Source organism: Poecilia formosa, unplaced genomic scaffold (assembly GCF_000485575.1).
Source record: "Poecilia formosa unplaced genomic scaffold, Poecilia_formosa-5.1.2 Scaffold306, whole genome shotgun sequence".
Lineage (NCBI taxonomy): Eukaryota > Metazoa > Chordata > Actinopteri > Cyprinodontiformes > Poeciliidae > Poecilia > Poecilia formosa.
Genome location: NW_006800245.1, coordinates 251,808 through 273,903, shown reverse-complemented (window position 1 = coordinate 273,903; position 22,096 = coordinate 251,808). Strand labels below are relative to the sequence as shown.

The 22,096-nt window shown below is 41.5% G+C and overlaps 2 protein-coding genes across 3 annotated transcripts; one reads left to right on the top strand and one right to left on the bottom strand.

The window, feature by feature from the left end:
- Positions 1-93: 93 nt before the first annotated feature.
- Positions 94-11,456, bottom strand: LOC103152285 (kinesin-like protein KIFC3). Its single transcript, XM_016660987.1, has 20 exons — positions 11,057-11,456; positions 10,754-10,870; positions 10,397-10,490; positions 10,132-10,283; positions 9,784-10,036; positions 7,618-7,790; positions 7,289-7,354; positions 6,354-6,491; positions 6,080-6,277; positions 5,818-5,991; positions 5,075-5,222; positions 4,861-4,991; positions 4,664-4,775; positions 4,409-4,590; positions 4,218-4,322; positions 2,880-3,010; positions 2,674-2,794; positions 2,455-2,584; positions 2,123-2,352; positions 94-2,043 (listed from the first exon to the last, which is right to left on the bottom strand). Exons 2-20 carry the CDS (start codon positions 10,847-10,849, stop codon positions 1,909-1,911), a joined length of 2,769 nt encoding a protein of 922 aa, XP_016516473.1. The 5' UTR covers positions 10,850-10,870; positions 11,057-11,456; the 3' UTR covers positions 94-1,908.
- A 4,587-nt stretch (positions 11,457-16,043) lies between these two features.
- On the top strand, positions 16,044-21,929 carry cep72 (centrosomal protein 72). Of its 2 annotated transcripts, XR_477717.2 has the most exons (15): positions 16,044-16,154; positions 16,353-16,480; positions 16,991-17,183; positions 17,270-17,381; positions 17,853-17,932; positions 18,015-18,073; positions 18,331-18,373; positions 18,622-18,822; positions 18,936-19,117; positions 19,205-19,298; positions 19,401-19,579; positions 19,663-19,789; positions 19,877-19,988; positions 21,030-21,156; positions 21,464-21,929. XR_477717.2 is itself a non-coding variant. In XM_007572667.2 (14 exons), exons 1-14 carry the CDS (start codon positions 16,079-16,081, stop codon positions 21,088-21,090), a joined length of 1,647 nt encoding a protein of 548 aa, XP_007572729.1. In that variant the 5' UTR covers positions 16,044-16,078; the 3' UTR covers positions 21,091-21,929. The 2 variants fall into 2 exon arrangements, 1 of the variants encoding a protein (XP_007572729.1); XM_007572667.2 differs by having other exon boundaries at positions 21,030-21,929.
- The last annotated feature ends 167 nt before the right edge of the window (positions 21,930-22,096 follow it).

The following is a 22,096-nucleotide window of genomic DNA, read 5'->3' as shown; positions in this document are numbered from 1 at the left end:
TTTAAAAGTAAATATACAATAAAATGAGAATATTGATACAAAAAACTTGAACACAACTATAATGAAAAAGTGGCAAAGTGTAAATATTTTTTGGGAATTTTGCTACATTTTTTACTAATCACTCATTTCTGAACACACTGAGACACATTTTAATTACTGTACACATTTATTCAGAAAATTACCTGAAGATTCACTCTCTACCACTGAAATACCTCCTGATAGGAACTGCTACATGATGTTTTGCTACATTAGAATCAAAAGCACATTTCGATTCGGTGGATTAAAAACCGATGAACACACATGAGCAATAAATAAGCTTGCAGTATTTTGTGAAACATTCACCAGTGACCTCCGTTGCAAGCCGAACTGAAACGCTGCTCTTTCGCAATAAAGTGCATCTTCTATCTCAAGGCCCACTCCACCTGCGTCGGGAGTTATTGCACAGTTCAGTTCATTCCAGACAAGGCCACCAGCTCCCCTCAAAACAACCTCTGTTCACATCTGTAAAGGCAAATGATCAAGGCGAATCTAAGCTTTCAGCCACGGCTTTTTGAATTTTTCACAGAAACGACACAAACGTGGGGCTTAAATGTACCTGCAGCTCATAATGTAGCTGTTCCTACACACTACAGCTTCAAAATATGTTACATCAGCAATGACACGGTCTACAGACATCTACGGCAAGGTGGGTGGCAAAGGGTGCACAAACTAAAGTGCTGATATTGTGACTGAATCGAGGTGTACCATGACACGGCACTAAACAGTGTGACGATCACCGAGGTTGTGATTAATCCCAGATTCTCCTATACAATAAAAATAAACAGCATTTCAAGGAAGCATCGGGTTTTTCAGCCGAGAGAGAGAGAGAGAGGCAGAATAAATATTCCTGACTGCATGCAGGTCAACTAATGATAAAGGGTTTTTTACTGAATATGGCGGAGAGGAACAAAACTTGACCTCAAAACTGCAGACCTCCACAGATTTAGCCCTTAATCAGGTTTGCAGCTGATCTTGTTGATACTTGAAAGTAGCTGGTGGGATAATGGTGAGACTGCCTGCAAAGTATTCATACTCCTTATAAGCTTTTCCACATTGGAACTGCAAAAATGTTCATTGTTTATTGGGGTTTTATGTGATAGACAAACACAAGGTAGTGCATCATTTTGAAGGAGCAGAAAATTAAGACCCGGGTTTCAATATGTTTTAAATACGTCACGCATTTGTCTTCGACTACTTTACTCTCGTACTCTTAACATCTAACGTTGCCAAGCTCCTTCAGACATCACATAATTATTAAATTCAGTCTACCAGAGTAATTTAATCTCAGTTTACAGTGTATGCAGTGAAAACAATAAGAGATCTCAAAGGATGAGCTTGAGGAGATGATTAAAGCAGGAGTAGGTTATAAATATGTAAAGATCTTCCAAGACATTGCTGTTCACAATGCAAAGACAGCATTAGCTGCACAGCAGGGGCTTAAAGACAATGCTATGTATAGATTAAACCATAATCGTGCTAAAATGGCCTTGTCAATGAGAATTCCTAAAAATCTGTGGCAAAACTTGAAAATTGATGTTCAGAGCTGCTGCAAAGACTGAGCCTGACATATTTTGCGAGGGAGAATCGTCTTTCGACGTACCCCAAAGCCTCGCTGGTGTACTCAAAGCAGAACTAGTTCTGTAAAGTATTTCCTGTAGGAGGTTAAAGATCACATCCATGCAGCACAGTTGCAAAATGTGCATATTTTACAGACTCACTTCACAATTATGCACAACCCTATGCTGATCTTATCAAATAAAACCAAAATAAAATACAGTAAATGCTGTAACATTACATAATGAGGAAAAATTCACGGAGTGTGAATACTTTTTGCCAGGTGCTTTAATACTGTAGGACTCTGTGGCGGATTCAAGGCCGCCAGTCACACTGGCCTCCGCCAGATTCGATCTTCCTGGCTGCAGGACCCAGCTCCACTTTACAAACCCGCTGAGCGAACTTCAGAGAGCATAACGTCTCGCCCACGTTGCTCTCCAGCGCAGACACCTTCGGTGGAATGATTTAACTCGGTTAGTGGCGCTGTAAGAATCGGCTGACGATTGATGGGCTTAAGGATTCCTCTTACCTGCACCACCATGACGGTCTTGCTGCCTTTGCCCAGGGAGTCCTGCAACAAGTAGGTAAGGCGAGAATTCCTGAAGGGGATGTGGGTGTGCCGACCCCGAAGAGCCTGAATGACGTCCCCGAGCGCCAGCAGGGAGCGGTTGATGTTCTGGGCCTCCTTCAGCCGCTCCCCTTCGGCTCCGGACTTCCAGACCCGCTCGGAGCCGGCCAGGTCCACTAGGTTCATCTTACCTGAGCGACGAAGGGTGAAATTCACAGAACTGATTTGCCTTTGAAAGACAAAACTCCTGACAGTTTGTGCTGAGAAGGAAAAATAAAAAATGCGTGACTGACCGGTGGTTTTAGAGCCAGAGGCAAGGTCAGTACCCTGGACGGTGATGCACAGCAGAGCGTGGGAGCGTGAGCTGTGCTGGTTCATCTGAGTGCCAAAAGTGATCCTGTTCCTACGAGCTGTGGCTAAAATCTTTAAAAACAATAATAAAAAAAAAAGTTGGTTAGATCAGTCATGTTTTCACGAACGGTGATTAAAACGGTAGGAGAAGATCGTCCCACCTTCTTAATGTGCTGAAAGTTCCTAACTTCTACAACCCTGAGGCCTGGAACGTGCAGCTGTCCCGTTCCATCCGGGTTGATCTTTATGTCCAACTTCTCTCCATCCTTACTCAGCAGGTCTCTGAAAGACAAACCACACTTAACCCCCTTTTTGTCACAATATACGTTGAAATATGTCACCTCCAGCTAGAAAGCAGCGTCCGTACCTCAGCACCTCATTGTAAATCTCCACAGAGCTAACTGTGACCGTGTAGGACCACATGTCCTTTCTCTCTTCGATCTCACTGAAGAGATGTTTCAGAGCTCGCTGGTTGATTCCTGGGTTTTCCACGCTGCCCTGGATAACAAGACGTGGTCATATCAGGTTGCTGGATCTTGACATGGTAACACAGCCGGCATTTTTAGAGCCACTTTTGATTTCTTCATGATCAAAAGTGGCTTTATGGCGTTTGGCATCTGCAATTTTTCAGTCATGAGAAACTTATGGAGAGGCAGTTGATTTTATAGGAAGGAAAAGTGCTAAGTTAAAGTTTCGCCTTAAAATATTGAGCAGGAAACGAACAACTTGGGTAAAGTTATTCATTCATAAATTCAGCTGTGCTGTCGGCAAGAGTGGATCTACACTGCAGGCCTCTCTTAGATCTAAAACCAAACAGGAAAAAACAATATTGTGTTGTGGTTTCACAAATAAAATGTTCTTTTATTTAGTCATTTAGATTTTTTAAAACTTATTTTAAAAAATAATAATTAAATATTTATTTAATTTTTTTAGCAGAGCCTTTTTCTAACTTTATTTTAAAAATAAAATCAGGATTATATAAGTACAGAAGTGATTAGAAATAAATTCAGGAGCACCATCTCAATGAGATGCAAGACTTGTTGGAAAAAAAAGAAACTTTCTCGTTATAATGAGTTTTATATCTCGTTATGATGAGAAAGTCTCTCGTTTAAATGCGATATAAAAAAATACATTACGGCTTGATGAAAATGCATAAAGGAGCTCGCTATTGTTCTCCTTCTCAATCCTGTTGCTTCTGGACGACATCTAAAAATCCCAACAACTATTTCTGTTTTACTCTAACAACATTTATTACTTTGGTTTTATTGAGATATAAATCTAGTCGTAATGAGTTTTTTTCTTAGTCTTGTGAAAACCAGAAAGTTTTCTCGTTTTTTTTATCAACTCTTTGGCTACTGTGTCTAATTCATAAGTTTGAAGACAGACGAGCAATTACTTTTGGGAAAATAGTGTAGGTTAATCTATTTAAAATAGTTGTCACTTGCTTAAATATTAACTATTATCAATAATATGCCATCTCATAAATCTGCTTTTATGTGGTAAAAGCAACCAGACCAACCATTCTGTTTGCTTATGCTGTCGGCTCTGAACACAAGAATAATATTTTCTTTAAAACACAAACAAATGTAGTAATAAATTACAATACATGCATCTAATTAAAAAATGTGCCATTATTATGAGTTTTTTTTTAATCTGAACAAATGACCTTTGTTAGTTGCAGCCATGCTATAAAACTCGTGTTTACCTCCATGGTGTAGGTTTTTCCAGAGCCTGTCTGTCCATATGCAAATATGCAGACATGGTAGCCATCAATGCAGGACGTCACGAGAGGTTCGATCTCCTGAAAGACCTGTTCAAACCAAACCAAGAGTGAGGTGCGGGGTCAGAGGTCATGTCGCTGTAACGTGTCCTTCAAATCTTTGTCTTTCTCACTACCTCTTCCTGTGTGGCATGTGGCTGGAAGACCTTGTCCAACTCAAAGCTGCGACCTTTCCCCTTGCTCAACACAGTGAGGGAGGACTCATTGTTGGGGTCCGTCGTCACGACAACAGACTGACCTTCCTCGTGCTGGTCCTCCTTGAGCACGGGCTTGACCCGGCACAGCACACGGATGTTGCCTGAAACGGAGCGAAGGCTCGGTGAGCGAACAATCTGACTACATTTGCCGGAGCAAACGTGACTCTTCCTCGCCTTTCAGCTCCACCAGCTGCTCATGGAGCTTCCTGCGCAGGGCCACTTCCTTCCTGTACTTCTCCAGAAGGTCCTTGTTGGCTTCAGACATCTCGCTGATAGCCGCTGAGATCTACCAAAGAGAAAACACGGCATGGAACCCCAGAAATCTGACGTTTCCCCTTCCACCAAAATGCAAGAGTTCAGGTCTGAATTACCTGCTTTTTGGCTTCACTGATCGCTGCACTGTAAAACTCGGAGAAGTTCCGAACCTGACTCCTTAGACTGGCATAGTCTGTCTTCATGGAGCGCAGGGTGGGAGGGAGAGCTGTCAGACGCTTCTGCAAAGCTGAGAGAGAAAATACGGCGTGAAAAAAAAATTCTTTGACTAAGCAGAACGTCTTGTGAGCAGCAGCAGCAGAAGCGACTGACTGAAAAATTGGTCCTGCAGGTTCTGAAAGTGTTCAGCGGAGCAGCTGGCAGCAGCCTTCACGGCCTCCTCTTTCTTCTCCTCCAAGTGGCCGATCTCCTTCAGCAGCTCCTCTCGCAGGTGACTGATTTCTCGTTCATACGCTGCAATCTGTAAATATTTTATCACAACAGTTTGTCGGCCTGTTAGCTTTACATTTACAGTGGCGTAACTCTACACTGTGTTGTTATAGAACAACAAGAGGGTAGAACTTTTATTTTAATTTCTGTCGTCGGATCGGCGGTTCATAACACTGACTTTAAATTATTTCTAAACATCAACGGTTTTATGGCTTACAGCTAGCAGTAATGTAGAGACAAACTTAACAACGAGTGATGTTCAAAATGTGCAAGACCTTGTAAAACTACTTGGCATTTTTACCAAATTAATACAATGAACTTGAATTTTATGTGACGGGCGCATACAAAGTAGTGCATAATTGGGAATTGGGCTGTGATGTAAGAGTGGGCTTTGACTGGGCCATTTTAATACATATATATTTAGTCTAAACTGTATGTTTAAAGTTGCTGCTTCAATGTAATCCTTTGACCTCATCTCAAGTATTTTGGCATAATGCTGACATTGTTTTATGAGCTAGCCATGCTTTAAAAAAACCTCCATGAAACTTTATGTTCATCCGTGTTCTCCAAAAAACCGAGGGATTCAAAGCAAAATCATCCTGACAGTTGAAACCTTTAGTTCTTACCTTGTGCTGCAGGTTGCAGCTATATTCATCCGACTTCCTGATCTGTTCCTCCAGCTGTCTGCACCTCTCATTCTGACCGGACAGCCTTTCAGACAGCACCTCGTTCCTCTGTCTGGCTTTGGTCAGCTGCTTCACTGTGGCCGGAGATTCCACCTCCACTGTCTGCGTGACGTACTGCAGAGAAGATTCACGTCTTTTCAGGATCGTATGAATACACCCAAGTCCCTCTGGAATCTATCACAAGCCCATTGAGATGGTTCACCTTCACAACTGGCTCCTTCCCTCTTTCCTTATTCAGCTCCAGCTCCAGCTCCCTCACTCTGTCCTCCCGTTTTCTCAGCTCCTCTCCTCTCCTCCACTCCCTGTGTTCGCTCTTCCTCTCCAGCTGCGAGAGCTGCTCGGCCCGCTGCTGCAGGGATGACTCCAGCTGCTGAACTCGGCCACGGAGGTTCTCGTTCTCCTGTCGTGTGAAAACGAAGCACGTCGCGTGGGTGTTAACGGCGGGTTGAGCTCGGAGCAGAACTCCAGCCTCTCACCTTGATGAGCATGGTGTTGGACTGAGACGGGATGGCCGACAGCTGCTGCAGGAGGCCTTGTGTGACGCTCAGGCTCTGCTTCAGGCTCTCGTTCTCAGCCGACAGACAGAGAACTCGCTTCTCGGAGTCCGTGGCTCCCTGAGGGTAAAACAAACACTGGCGCTCATTGGTTTAGCTCATCATGAGACAGTTATTTTTTTTCTTGACTGACAAGTTGTTAGAAGTGAATTTGAATAAAGTTGAAGCGATAGTCTGATTCTGATACACTTTTATGTTGGAAATCTTCTTTAAATTATTTAATAAGAATATCACAGTCTGTTGCAGAGCTACAGTATGTAAAATCAAAGACATGCTAAATGCATGCTGTGTAGTTAATGTAAATATGTTTAGGTTTTTAGGACAGAGACCTGTATCTTGCTAAAAATGATGTTTAAGGCTCCAAGCTGTGTCTCAATGTTTATTCAGATCAAACAGAATAAATATGACATAAAAGGAAACTGTATGTTTGTGAAAGCAAAAATGAGAACTAATGTGAAAAAAGGCACATTTCAGTTGAATAAAGACACTGTAAAAGCTTATAAACATTTCACATTTAATTGAAGAGAAAAATAATCAAATCCTGCAAAGCCGATGGATGATTATGGTTTGTTAACTTCACAATTTTATTTATGCAATTATCTACTGATGAAAGTTTAGTTAACTTCGTTTTTTCTGTCAAAATTCAAAGATAATTTTAAAAAATGGTAGATCAAATAAGCACAGCGCCAACTACTATATTTATTTCCAATATGCATTTCATTTCCTTCTTTTTGTTGTAAGAGCTGGGTGCTGCTTGACATTTACGGAGCTAGTTTTATAACGGAGCGGCTCTGCTGATTGCTTGAAAAGTGACAAACACTTGATGAATGACTCAGTCAATGGCTTGCAGGACTCACAGCGGCTGTTCTCAGTCTCGACAGCTCCTCCTCACGCTCCTCTATGCAGCTCTTCAGCTCATCAATCTAAATAAAAAAAATGGAAGCAATTTGAACATTTGATTAGATGTGTCAGAATGAAGACTTGTTTTTTTTTTTCTATCATCAGTAGAAGAATGTGAAATGTTTGAACTAGCCTCTTATCATGTGGGAATACTTAACATCTAAAAAACATTTCTCTGCTTACGTTAAATAGAAGTGGCACTCGTGCAAAATGTCAGAATGAAAATTACAGTTTTGATGGTCTGCTCTTACAATACACAGGAGCAAAAATAACCCCAGCCGTGTACCTGCTGCTGAAAGGCCTGTATGCGGGTGTGCCTGTCTCGTTCTTTTTGCTCCAGCTGTGAGTGCAGCAGACGCAGCTCTCCCCTCAGTTTGCTCCTCTCCCCCTGCAGCCCGTACAGGGACTCCACCAGCCGGTGGAGACCAGCTGGACTCCCCACATCACTACTGCACTCGCCTGGAAGACAGGAAACAAAACCAACAACATCCAGCACTGTCAGCAATTTAATCCCAATGATGTTCTAAGGGCAAAAACTGCAGCAATGAATTTATTGAAATAAAACTTGCTGTTTGCATTCATTCAAATTCTTTGTTTTATTTTATTGTAATATCATTGATCATGCGAAACATTCCTGTGTGAGTAAAGACATTTTTTTTATAAGACTGCAGTCACAGTCAGTATGAATGCAACTTTTTTTTTTTTTTTTTACTCAGAGCCATCTCTTCATTTCCCTAACATTTCCACAGCATGAAGAAAAGCTCACGTGTAAATCTAATATTTATTACCATTGAAAGTGGACCAAATGTTTTTTTTTTTGTTTTTTTTTGCATCTGTAGTCACTGTGCGCTACCGTTGACATCATTGTGCTCGTGTTCTACTTCCCATCTCGAGATGCAAATTTAAAGACATGAATTATAATAGTGCAACTCAGCAAACCTTTTTTTGAAACCACCCTGCACTCCACCCTGAGCTGAAGCAGCATGACTAACAATGCTTCCATCACTTTTCCTCCGCCTCAGTGACTTATCAGGCTTTGTCGTCTCTTACTTTCATTTCGCAACTTTATGCTAATTTTATCAACATTGCATGTCAGGTTTGTCCTTGTGGAGAGGTTTCGGAAAGAAATCTGCTGGAGGAATTAAACAGGACTGTAAATTTTAAGGCAGCAGCTTAAAACTATGTGTAAAAAATTATTTTTAAACCAATAAATGTATTTGTAAAACCCTTGTGATCTAAATGGAAAACAGCCTAAACAGTTGCAACCCAGCCATATTGACTGACATCCTGCATATTCATGATGCACAGTATCACTCAGACCTGCATTTTGTATTACACCTATAAAAAATAAAATAAAAAAATAAAAAAAGACAAACAAACAGAATAGCCTTGTGGCCACCGGGACCTCTGGCTATTTTTATCCTGACACGTTTACACGTGCTACCCCTGCATGTGCCAGACCTTGTAACTCCATTTGCTCCAGTTTAAACAGCATCAGCAGACATGTTTTATTCACGTCAACACAGCTGAGATCCAGCAACTCGGGGGAGTCATGAGATCCTCTTCCATTCTGTAAAACTGAGACAAATTTGCTCATTCGGGGAGCTGCATGTTCATGCACCTGTTAACAAGCTGCAGTGACAGTCTGCGAACGCTGCTTAGGGTTTCTGATCTGAGGTCAGACGACCAGTCTGTGGTTACATCTGAATCACAGCAGGTACAGACAGGCTCTGAGAACCACGGGGCGGGGCTGGTTCTTGTGACAACACAGCTGCTGACAAACATCTGGCAAATCTAATCCTTTTTTGCTTTACTCATGTCTCTCAGATGTTACAAAAGATGTACAGATGCACCACCACCATCATTCCAGTCAACACAAACAGGAAAAAAAATAAGAAAAGTTTCCCTTCGCTCATCCAGGAAGATGCAGAAGATGTAGTTAGGAATTAAGAAGCCATTAGTGGCACAAGTTCAAACTGAACACACATCTAGAGTACTGGAAAATCCCAAAACAAGGGAGAGTTGGCATTTACTGATTCAATGAGTGGCCTAAATCAGATGGAAGAGTTCAGAGAGGAATCTGAGAAGATTTATACTCGCTAGATTTATAGCAGCAATCATCATTGTTGTTGTTTGCGTGTGGGAGTCATCCGAGTCAAATTCAAGCTCAAATGTCGCCACCCGGAACACACAGAGCCGTATTAGTTGTTTTGTTTTTTTTGTTTCCCATAGTGTGTGTTTTTTTAAAAGGTGTTTTGTGAAATCCTGCAATGGAAATCCACACGTCATTAACCACAGGTGTTTTTAATTACCTGTTAGCGATCACAATAAAGCTTGTAGAATAGTATCTTCAACAAAGACTATGACCTTTTACATCTGTCTTTTTTTACACGATCCCTTCGAAGCATGGGAGTGATAACGTCTCACCCCACCCCCCACCCCTCTGTCTCACCCTCGCTCAGGGGGCTGGGACTCTGCTGCTGACTGATGGCCTCCTCCAGGCTGCTGATGACGCTGTTCTTGTCTCTGATGCGCTGGCGGTAGGAAGCCCGCAGAGTCTTCATCTGACGGCGGTGCTGGACGCGGTGCCTCTTCAGCTGGACCCGGTACTGGTCGGCCTGCTGCTGCAGCTGCTGGAAGTGGGAGTACTGCTCCAGAAAGCTTAGCAAGTGGGACATCACCGCCACCAGGGGAGACTCGGCCAACTGTTTGATGGGGAAACGCATCCTTAAAGTTTATCGACCTGGTTGGGGGTTCGGGGGTGAATTCAAGCCAGCCTTCTGCATCAAGTGTTCGATACCTTTCCTGTTGCCTCCAGCTGAACCTGAGAGGCTCTCCTCTTCTCAGTCTCCTGTTTGAAAGACAGAAAAGCCGCCAGAGGAGTGCAGGCTGGGATGTCTGGGGCAATGTCCTCATCTTCATCACTCAGTTCGTCACTGTCACTGCTGCTGCCTGGTCAAACATTAGGAGAGCAACAGATTGAAGGACTGTTTGCGCTAAATATTTAAAGCGTAGGTGGGAACTCCGCGTGCAGGACATGCATGGTTTCTTTCTCACGAACTCACTTGATTCACTAAATCGAGCACAAGATTTTTTTGTTCTGGAGGCGTGGCCATCTCGTCTCCTGCTCCTTGTTTCCATGGAAACAGGTCCTGGCTCCTGTGCATCGTATTCGAGGGTCAGACCAGACGGTAACAGACACAAAACACGCAGACACACACACACACACACACACACACACACACACGCACACGCACGCACATGTTTTTAACAAAAGAAACACATATTCCAAATCCAGACATGCGCACAACTACATGCAATAAAAATCCAACACTGTGAGGCAACCTGTGGCCTGATTGATGTTTCCAAAAATATCTGAGCAGAAAATCTCTGAGGATGCAAAATGATGTGGCTAGACTCACATCTGGGGAAGCTCCACAGGCTCCATCCAAGGCGTCCTCCTCCTTCCTGAAGACAGTGTAGAAGATGTAGACTAAAAGCGAATAGAAGGCGTACATCTCCACTCCGTCAGAGAGCTCCTGCAAATGATAAATGAACCCGCTAATTTAGTTATTGTGAAACTGATGGAAGGCATAAAAATATCAGACTTAATCTTAAAACGGAGAAGCCGATCATCTAGATGTGCATGTTGAGATTTTTTTTTATTTTTTATGATGCATTTTTCCATTTTCATTTCATCCAGCTGAATTAATTGTCTTCTGTACCTCATCAAACGACTTCTCCCTCCCGATAATGGGAGCCTGTGATTCCAGCCCTTCGTATTCCGATGTCACGCTCCATCTGTGTTAATCCCAACTCCTCTCGTTCAGCTCCTTTTCTCAGGAGCTGCTGGAAGATCCCTGCACCGCCGGGCTCATTCTGTTCTCCTCATCCTTTCTCCTCCCCTTCCTTTTCTCCTTCTCTCCACTTTGCTCCATCCACAAGCTGCGGCTCCACGGAGCATGCTCAGTGCGGCTTCCTGAGCCGCTGCAGTGGTGCAGCTGCAGATGCAGACAGGTTTCATGGAGAGAATGGGGTGACGGAGCCGATGATGACAACGCTGGCCTGGCTTGGTAGAGAAGGAAGAGGTGATTCATTTCATTCTTCTGAGTATGTGAAATAAACAAACATTGCAGGTTGTTGATTTTAAACGGGTGAGTAGTGAAGCAAAGAAAGTCGCGAAAAGTTGCTGAACAAAAATAAATCTTAAAGAATCCAGATTACACAAACTTTGTCTTTTATTGGTATTTTGTTAGTTAGTAATATTGAGTAGTACATGATAATAAAATGTAAGGGGAAAAAAAAAACAGTTTCCAAGTAGATAAAATTTGAAAATGGTATATTTATATGTATTCAGTGCCCTTTACTTGTACAGCCCTAAATCAAATTGAAACTAAATGAAAGTGTCCTTTTTAGGAAATGTATACCATTAAATTTTATTTATGAATTAATAAATGTTGTGGGGAGATTTCTAGAGGAGTTTGATTGGAGAACTACATTCAAAGCTCTGAATGTCTCATTAAGAACTGTTTGATCCTGCATCTGAAAATGGAAAGAGCACAGCACAGCAGAAAACCCACCAAAAACAGCCGTCCACCGAAACTGACAGGCTGAGCAAGAAGAGCTTTCAAAAAGCCCCCGGTTACTCTGGAGGAGCTGCAGAAATCCACAACTCGTGGCAGAATTTAACGCAACAACTGTCGGTTGCACACTCAACAAATCTGATCTTTATAAGATCCAACACCGCAAACATTCAACTTTTAGTTCTGCAAGTAAATATGAGGTGGAGAACTAACCCTGGAGCTGAAGCAGCAGAAGACCTGGGGCGAGGATGAAGGTCGACCTTCATCTGATGAAGGACGACCCCAAACATACAACCAGAACAGCGGTGGAAAATCCCTGAAAAAAATACTGACGTTTGTGAATGCAATACAACAGCTTATTTTGGTCATAAGACCGATTAATTACTTCTGAAATATATACATTTTTAGACAGTAATAAAAAAAAGGAACAAAACAGGCAACTCTATAAACATTCATCTTTAGGACCAATAATGTCCCGAAATGACTTAGAATGCTAAAAGGAAAAACTATTTCTACCATTCCCCTCAGAGTTTGGATTGGAGCCACAGATGTTTTACATATACTGCAGTGAACCAGTTTCACTCTCCTGAAACCCTGGGAGACAAGCTGCAGCATCTTTTCCTGTAGCTCGCTGCAAAACAGAGATGTGATGAGCATCAAACTATGACGGAGACAAAGTTAGAGCTTTGACCCCTGCAGATATTTCGGACATGGATAGTGCTGAGGCTGCAGAGCAAAGGCTTCCTAAACTCTGGGAGGGTGTTTCTGCTTGCCTCAGTCCAAAATAAAAACACAAGCAGGCAAAAACAGACATTAACAACCCCAACTTGACAAGAATTAAGCAGAACAGATAGAAACTTAGAAAACACGAGAAAAGAATATTTTGACTTTTACCTGCATTTTTTCAGTTTTTATCACTGCAACAAAATGACTGAGAATTTGAATTATCACACTGGTGATACGTTTTTATTCAATCTCAGCTCATTTGATATTTAAATGAAGTCTGACTTAGTTTCAGCAAATTTCATTAAAATAATATCTGGTATTAAAACAATGGACTTACTGCAGGGGACTGCTTTCCAACAGACACCCTAGTTTTTAAAAAAATGTTAATTAGCAAAACATCAGTTAGATCTATGTATTTAGTTTTAGCTCATGCAAACTAAATAATACTGTGCAAAAGCTTTAGGGCAAACCTGATTTCTTTATCTTGCTACCAAGGGATCAAACTGATCTCTTAAGGTGGCCTTTATCATTTGATCTTTGGATCAAATGAAATATTTCTGCTTTTTGTTAAAATTTTCCATTTCTGATTTTATGCATGCATGGGAAGACAGAAATTATCTTGATTACACTGCACATAAAAAACCCCCTACAAAAAACAGTGCTGTATAGCAAAGGCAGACCACAACCAAAAGTAATAAAACAAACAAATCCTCATAATAAAACAAAGTGATAAGTTAACAGGAAAATTGAATTTATACTAAAGAAAACAACAAAAAAAACAGTGAAATATGAACACAAAAAATAAGAAAAGAAAAATGAAACTGGATATGCAAATGTGGCAAGATGTAGTCTAAAAAGCACCACTCAGATCCACAACACGTCATAGCAGAGTTTCCCAAATAAACACTTCAAATGTCTTTTCACACTCTGACAAAAAAGGGCCTTTTGGGTTTAATGCCCAACTAAATGTCACCAATACTGTCATTCTCCAAAAACATTTTGAGCTCATTTCAAACTATTTTCTCAGTATATTAGAGATAAAAGGCAGCTTAAAAGTGGGTTAGTTACAATATTATACATATACATATAAATTCTACAATATTAATATACCCAAATGATCTCTAACAGGTTGTAAACATTACTTAAAGATAACCTTAGGCATACAAAAGCACAGAGCAGATACCATAATGTTATTAAATGAAAAGATTGCAAATAAATATGCATAGAACCATTGTAGTTGAATTCCTGAAATTATGTTGTGAATTCTGGTATTATTTCTAAGAATATCATAGGCCAACTTCTGGAAAACCCTCTGATAACTTTCTGGAAGTTCCCTGCTGCAAAGTAAATGTCAAAAACTCACAGCGAATATGTGAATTACAGCAGCAAAAAAAGTGTCTGCTGCTGTGAAAAAAGTGTTTAGCATAGTAATGGTGGAAATGTACATTGTTTTTAGATAATCTGTTCAGTCAAGTTAGGTCATTTCATGTCCCTTTACCGTCTGCAATGAACACTTTACCTCTGCAATAACAAAAATCACCACTAATTTACATATTTATAGGTCAGTCACATCCAACAGAAACTTGTTGAGGGCTTTTGCTGAAAGCCAACAGCCGACTGACAACGACCCCTTTAGAAGACATTTCACAAGTCCTTCTGCAGCAGGTGGAGAGATCAGAGGAGAAAAAGCGTTCGTGTCGGCCCTCTGTGCCAGAAGTAAGGGGAGGCTGAGGGCCACGCCGCCTGCGGCCCCTAACGCATTCCCTGCAAACAGACACACAGTCAGGCAGCAGGACAGAGAAGACAGGCCGAGGCAGCGAGTCAGGACAGTGAGCGTCTCTCCTGAGAGCCAGTCTGAGAGTCCGAGAAGCAGACAGGAGCCGCACAGGAGAACACGAGCCGTGTTGTGGTCCTGACTGAGCCACAGGAGGTCGAAGGAAACCAAAGCCGGAGCCAGAACCTCCCCGGTCCATTCTGCTTCTCTCTGAAGTGTGGAGGCATGGAAGAGGCAAAGAGCTGCAGAGACCCCGAGGAGGAAGAAGCCAACAGAGGGCCCCCTGTGGTCCTATAGAGAAAGACAGTATGAACAGATCCATGGTATGTGGTGAGTGTAGATTTATACAGGTACAACGTGCGTATGAAGAGTGAGAAAGGAAATCGTCACCACTTAGTCTGTAGGTTTTAAAAAGCAAGTTCCACCTATGAATTGTTACTTTGACAAGAGCAAACGCATTTTTCATTTTAGAGAGCTTCACTCAATGCGTTTTAGTGAGTTATGTCCTGCGTTCTTATTGCATTTAGTCTTAAAAATCTATGCCTACCTTAAAGAGTCTATAGGAGGAGAGCAGGGCTGTTGCACACAAAACACTGTTGGAACCAGAGGTGACCCAGTCCATTACACAGGACGCCATTGATCCTGATGCAAATAGACGTCTGAAAACATCCGACAGTCTGCCAACTGGCAACACACAGATAACATCAGAGAAAGTCTAAATAAACGCATTTCACGGAAGTTATTAAAACATATCAGGATGTGGACCAAAAAGGCTTCCTTACTGATAATAACAGAGGATAAAACAGCAAACTCATCGGGCAGGAACAATCAACGGTTTGTTTTTACACGTGGTCAAGCCCTAAGTCCAGTGCGCAAGCTCAAAAAGAATGTGTTCAATGTTGCTCGTAAAAGCTGGACTGTACCAGTTTCTGAAGCACCAACAATAGTCTGTCACCCGACAATGTTTAAAGTAACTCAAGTTATTTTCTTCTATATTCTGATGCAATGTCATGCAAATCTGGATCCCTATTTGCATCAAGTTCCAACTATATGACTAACTATTTCCCTATTTGTGTTAAGAAGCAATTAAGTAGGTTTTTTAATAGCCGGCGATATAGATATGTAGTAAATATATAGAGAAGGGAAACAAGCAGGTATTGACATGCAGGATGCAATTTATACAACAAATTTGCACAACTCAATGTCTAAAGTCAAAACTGTTTGGTCTTGGTCAGATTCACAGTGTTGTCAGTGTTTACACAATTGCCTACACCAGGGGTGCCCAAAGTGGGTCCTCGAGGGCCGGCATCCTGCATGTTTTAGTTCTCTCCCTGGTGGTAGTAACAACCTGTTCAGTATGTCAATGTTCTTCTTAGGCCTCTAATGAGCCATCATTTGATCCAGGTATGTTAAACCAGGGAGAGACCTAAAACATACAGGATGCCAGCCCTCGAGGACCGACTTTGGGCACCCCTGGCCTACACAGAGCATTATTTGAATATATTAGAAAAACTTAGCACACCTTAGATGTTCTTTAAACATATGCAAATCTGTAAAAACATTTTATCTAAATCATTTTTATCATTATTTTGTCTCACTATTAAATTGATTGTCAAATACTTGTTCCCCCCACGGTACGTGAACGCAGCAAAAGTTCGAAAAGTATGGCGGCGGTGTGTTTGACAACATTAACAGAGCAATGGATACGTGACAGACTTCAGTTAAAACACCCTTTTCTTGGTAAGACGGTCTCCCTAAATGGGGCTCGGTATAAAACCTAGTAAATATGGAGGGTAAATTATACACTTTTAAGCTTGTCTTGCTTAAAACGTAAACCTATAAGGCTCTTTCACAGGCCTGAGCGGTGGTAAGAAGCTAACCAAAGCTAACGTAGCATGAACTGTTTCCTTCATAAATAATATATATTTTTTAAAACAGGTGATGTTCGGACACTGAGTCTCCCAGGGACACATGAGGAGAAAATCAGGCATCTTGGAAGTGCTCTGAATCATTTTTGCCGTCTAAAATCTCTGGATCTGTCTTACAATGCCATCGTCTCGTTGGAGGTTTGTTTCTCTGCAGCTCATTCTGCACACGACACGTTTTCCTTTTCCATGAAGCTATTTCTCTTCAATCCGTTCAAACTAACACAAATAAATAGTGCTTAAATGTTACGTGGAAAGAAAAGAATATGTTATTTTACAAACAAAAAAATTTAAAAGTACGACGTGCATATTCAGCCCCTTTTGTCTGACGCCTTTAAATAAGATTTAATGAGTAATTGCCTCCTGCAGCCACCTAATATTTCCAGAATGTCATTTAATCTCAGCCTAAATACAACTGCAACTACAAGTATTGTTTTCCTTCCACTTTATAATCATGTTCTACTTTGTTTTTGTCTTTACATGAAGTCCCAATTAAAGTATTTGGTCTCTCTCACATAGAATATAATTTGCCCTGTCTTTCACACATCTCTAAATTTATTTTTCTTACCTCAGTTATGGTGTTTAGTTATAAAAAAAACAAAAAAAACAATTTTTATTCCTGATTGAAGTTTGTTCTGTTTATATAACCAGGGGGTGAAGCACTTGAAGAAGCTGGAGAGGCTGATTCTTTACTATAACTGCATACCATCCCTAGAAAAAGTACAAGTGCTGTATGAACTGCCAGCTTTAAGGGAGCTGGACCTCAGGCTTAACCCTTTGACTAAAAATTGCCCAGGCTATCGACCACATCTGGTTCACGCCATGCCCAACCTGCGAAAACTTGGTAAGGCATGCTCAAGGCGTCCACGCTCATCACAGGCTTGGATATTTGTTTATTGAGTCCGGTCATTCATGATGTTTGTTTTACAGATAACTTCCCAGTCAGAGACACAGAGCGCAAAGCTGCAATACTTGAGTTCTCCACTCAACGTCCCTCTCTGCAGCAAAGTAGCTTGTCCCTGGACGGACAGCTGGGCCTAGGGTAACACAAGAACGTCTTCACATTCTAGACAAAATTCATCTTACCACCATGATATCTTGTACATTTATTAGCACCTCTGGTACAAATATGAAAGAAGCTTTATAAGAAATATTCTTTTCTTTAAATGGCGTAATCTCACTCAGACCACTGTGTGTTTATTCAGAGGATGAAAACATTATTATTGTACTAAATTGTCAGTGCCAAAATCACTGGAAGTTCTGCTGTTAATGCCTTGTGTCAATCGGACAGCAGTGAGTCTTTTCTCTAACATTTCACAGGATTTAGGGACAAAGGTGAATACAGGGCAATGAGAAATGCCCTCTATGCGGTGAAATATTGTGTTGATTTGGCAGCATGTTTTAGATTATGTTCATAAATCCCGTTTTAGTTTTCTTGTGCGGACCATCTGGAATTTTGCTTAAAATGATGCTGTGACCTTTTGACCAGCGGGTTTTCTCTTCTGACCCACAGCAACGATATCGTGTTGAATTTTGTTGAAGCAACTACCAGAGATCAAGGGGAAGCTGACTCTCTTTACAAGGAAGTGGCGGGTAAAATTTTAAAGTTCAGCAGCAAATTATAATCTGCCTCTTTCACAACTATCTTAAATTTCAAACTGACGTCTTTACATAGAGCCTAAAAGAGAAGAGCCAGATGACTTTGTGGTGCAGAGGTGTTCAACTCCAAAGAAGGTGATTAGTTGCTTTTTTTCCCCCCAATATTTTACATCAAACTCTTTTCTTGATCGGATTGCAAAAATTTCTGAAATCTCCAGAGATTTCAGTTCACATGGAAGTTTTCTAATTTGAAATATTGCCAAAAAATCTATCTTACAAAATGTCTGGAAATGTACCATAAATGTTACTTCTGTTAAAGTCCCAACTACTACTTCTTTTTTGAACTTACTAATAATATTTATTTTATTTTATTTTATTTTATTTTTTTGTAGGAATTGGCCAAGTCCATCCTTCGTTATTCCTCCACTAAAAACTGTAAGTGTTCAAACTCATCCATTATTTCATAGAAGACTCTTAGTCAGACTCATTTTCTCCCCTATTATCTAAATGGTCAGTTTTTGATGTGTCATCCTTTTGAATCTAACACTCATCAAGAGCAGTTGTGCTTGAGTTGTGAAGTTCAGTCCAAGTTACCACTAGGGGGAGACAGAGGCCATTTTATTTATTTTAAACTAGAGCGCGTTTGTAATTATTATTTTTTTTACTTATTTATAATTTCCCAGCTCTTGCTGAGTCCAAAGACTCGCAGATGAACACGCTACCTCATAATCTAAGCTCAACATCACCGAAAGGAGCCGAAAGACCAAAAGTGTCGTTTGGCCCCGTTTTTGAGAAACACAAAACTGTGTCTGGAAAACAAAAACAAACTGACTCGTCCAGCCTAACCAGACACAAGGCCAGGGGTCATTTTACCGCAAATCCTGGTGAGTTTTTAATTTCCTGTGAACCCCTTCACACTAGACTTAGACAAGTCGACAGACGGCAACGTTTATTTCATGACGTATCAGTAACTGTGTGCTTGCCACATTTTCCCCAGCTCAAAGTGAACACCGTGGCTCTTCGTTTGGTGACATTCGCCCTCCCAGTCCGCTGCGTTCTGGTTTAAACCTTGCAGATCACTCCAACCCCGTACTGCATCCGGCCAGGCTGACCTACTCGAGCTTTAACAAGACAGAAGGGAGATCCGACCGACAGCCGCAAGCTGAAAAGAAAAAAAAGGTTGGCCGTTCTCTGTACGCTGAACTGCGGATTGTTCCGTGTTCGTTTAATTATATTTGCTGACGTCTCTGCATTTTTCCCTGTCAGGGTGGTTACCGGAAACCCCTGGAGATGCTCCTCAATTTGGTGGACAAACACTGGCGGGGGGAGAGATCGCTGCATTACAACAACAGCTTCCTGTGTGAGCCGGCCAAAAAAAATATACATATACATATTTCCGGCATCCAATCTCAGGGTCTGGAGAAGATGAATGTGTTCTCATCCGATCTATTTTTGGCTGCAGCTCAGGCGGTGCAGATTCTCTCCATGATGGAGAGCAATATTTCCAGTCGGGAGGCTGAGGTCAGGACCTTAAGACAGGATGTGAACGCGCTTCGCTTCCAAGCGCTCTCACGAGAGAACGAGCACAGAGCAGAAGTGTGTGACCTCTCCGCCCAGCTGGAGGAAGCACGTAGAGAGGCGGTAAGTTGCCTCCACTCTTAAAAAAACACGAACAATACTTCAGCTTTAAGAAAGCTGTTGACGAGTTGACACTTTTAATCCAGGGCAAGCTGAACGAGCAGCTCAGGATCGTGTTGGAGGAGAATGTCGCCCTGCAAAAACAGCTCATCAAGTTGGAGCGGCAGTATCTGAAGTCGATGATGAAAAGTTCACCGGTTACTCAGATCCGAGGTGGGTGCGATCGCCAGAGATGAATGTGAGTCACGTTCCGGCTGTTTTCTGAACTAACAACACTTCTTTGTGTTTGCTCATCCTTAGAGGCTCAGACAGAAGTGGAGGAGCTGAGGAAAGAGATCGAGGGCCTCAGGAAAAAAGTGCAGGAGGCCGAGAAACTCCAAGAACTGTCAAACATGCTTCAGGAAAGCCACAGGTAAAGACGGGGGATCGTCCCTGGGTCGGTGTTTGTACTTGGGTTCGCAGCACAAACATCAGAAGCATTCACACAACCTTTCAGCTTGTCACGGCCATAGATTTAATAGTGTTTTATAGTCATTCATATTTCATTTTACACAAAGTAATACATTTTTGTGAAGTGGAAGGGAAACATGCACTGTTTTCACAATAATTCACAAGTAAAAATCTGAAAAGTGTGGCTTGTATTTGAATTCCAAGCAGCCAAGCGTATGCTTTGTTGTATTTTTTTCCAGTTTAAATGTGGACATTTTTAGAGCATCTATGAACATCAATTTTCAAGTCTTCCCATAGACTTTAATTGGAATTAGATTGCAAAATATAAGTAAGCTTTGCTATCTGTCCGGCTGGATGGTGAACTTTCAACTCGGTCTCAATTGTTTTTCAGCTTCTTACAAAGTTTATTTCAGGTTTGCTCGATCTTCTGATCAACTGACCAGTTGCCTGACGGTGTCAAAGAAAAGCATCCCCCACAGGAATACGGTGCCTCCGCCGTGTTCCAACATGTTGTTTTTAGTGCTAGCCGTCCAACATATGTTAGATTTGCACATAAACCAAGAGGTTCAATTTCAGTTTCATCTAACAGCGTCACCTTGTTGCACATGCTTGCTGTCTCTCCTACATGAGGATCTCTTGTGGCTTTCTTCTTGTCACTCTTCCTGAAAGCTCAGACTCAAGTGTCAGACTAATGGTTGGAATAATTGTTTCATAGCTTTCCTGGCTTTAATCTTCTTCACAACCACATCCCTGGCCTGTCTGCTGAGTTCCCATGATGCTCTTTGTTCCTTCACTGAAAATGATTGATTTGTTGAATTCTGGTTACATTAGATTTTATGTAGGGGAATTAGAGGAAATGGGACTGAACAGATATTTTTATTTGTTCTTAACAAGGCCACGTATTGTTGATCTGTCACGTAAAAGCCCAATAAGTGACCCTGGGAATACTGTAGCAAAGCTGGGTTCTTTTTTGTGTGATTTGTTGTCTGTGTTTATACTGCAGGTCCCTGGTGGCTACAAACGAATGTTTGCTTGCCGAGCTTCGGACAGCCGCGGAACATTAAAGCCATATTGGGACACCAGGATTGCGTGTCAAAGCAGAATTATGCCAAGCTTCATATAAGCAATAGGTACAGCATTTTTGTCATTTTCTGCGTAATTTGAACCGCTGCAGGTCAGGCCATTTGCATTGTGTACAGTCCGCTCGCATTTTAATGAAGTGTCCTTTTATTCTGAATGATTATATATGGGGTGTCCTCTTGATATAAACAGTTAAGAGAACTGCAATTCATTCATGAAAGCTTGTATATAAGAGTGTGTCAGGGCTGTTATGTTAACAAATGATTTTAGGGGGAAACTACGAAGGTCGTGATGTGTTTCCTGGATCTGTAGCAAGATTGTGTCTGCATTTTTTTTTTCCTTCTTTTTTTTTTTTAGGTCAGCCGTGTATCCATCTGCTTTCTACGCTGCCGTGGATTGAATGCATCAGGACTGCAGCTGCACTGTGACTTTATTTATATGTCTGCCTCGGGCCCGGAGAGCCGCTAACACACACACGCACACACGCACACACACACACACGCAAACTTTCCTCCTGCAAACCTTCATACGAGACTTGGCCCAGCGCCTTAGAAGCGAGCTGAATGTAGCCGCGGCTTTTATCTGGATTTTACAGGTCACTGAGCGGATGGTGCGACCGCTGCAGAAGCACCCCTGAAAAGGCCATAAAACGGATATATCTTTTCTGCTTATTTATTTTTCAGTAATGCAATATAAATCAAGAACACACTTTTTAGAGGCATTGAGAACAAGAAAAAGTAGTACACTGCATGCACTTGGGGCACAATAGTACTTGAAAAGTTGTTTTGTTTTTGTTTTTTTCTTTTTTAGAAAAAAAAAAAAACCCAAATATTTCCTCCACATTAAAGGTGCACAATATTTGGCATTAAAAACACAGAAAGATACTCAAGCTAACACCAAAAAAGCTGCTAGTTTCGCACTCGATGCATGATTCTTCATCAGCTGAGGCTACAGGTAGTGTGTCACACACAATACTGTTATGTTGGAAAA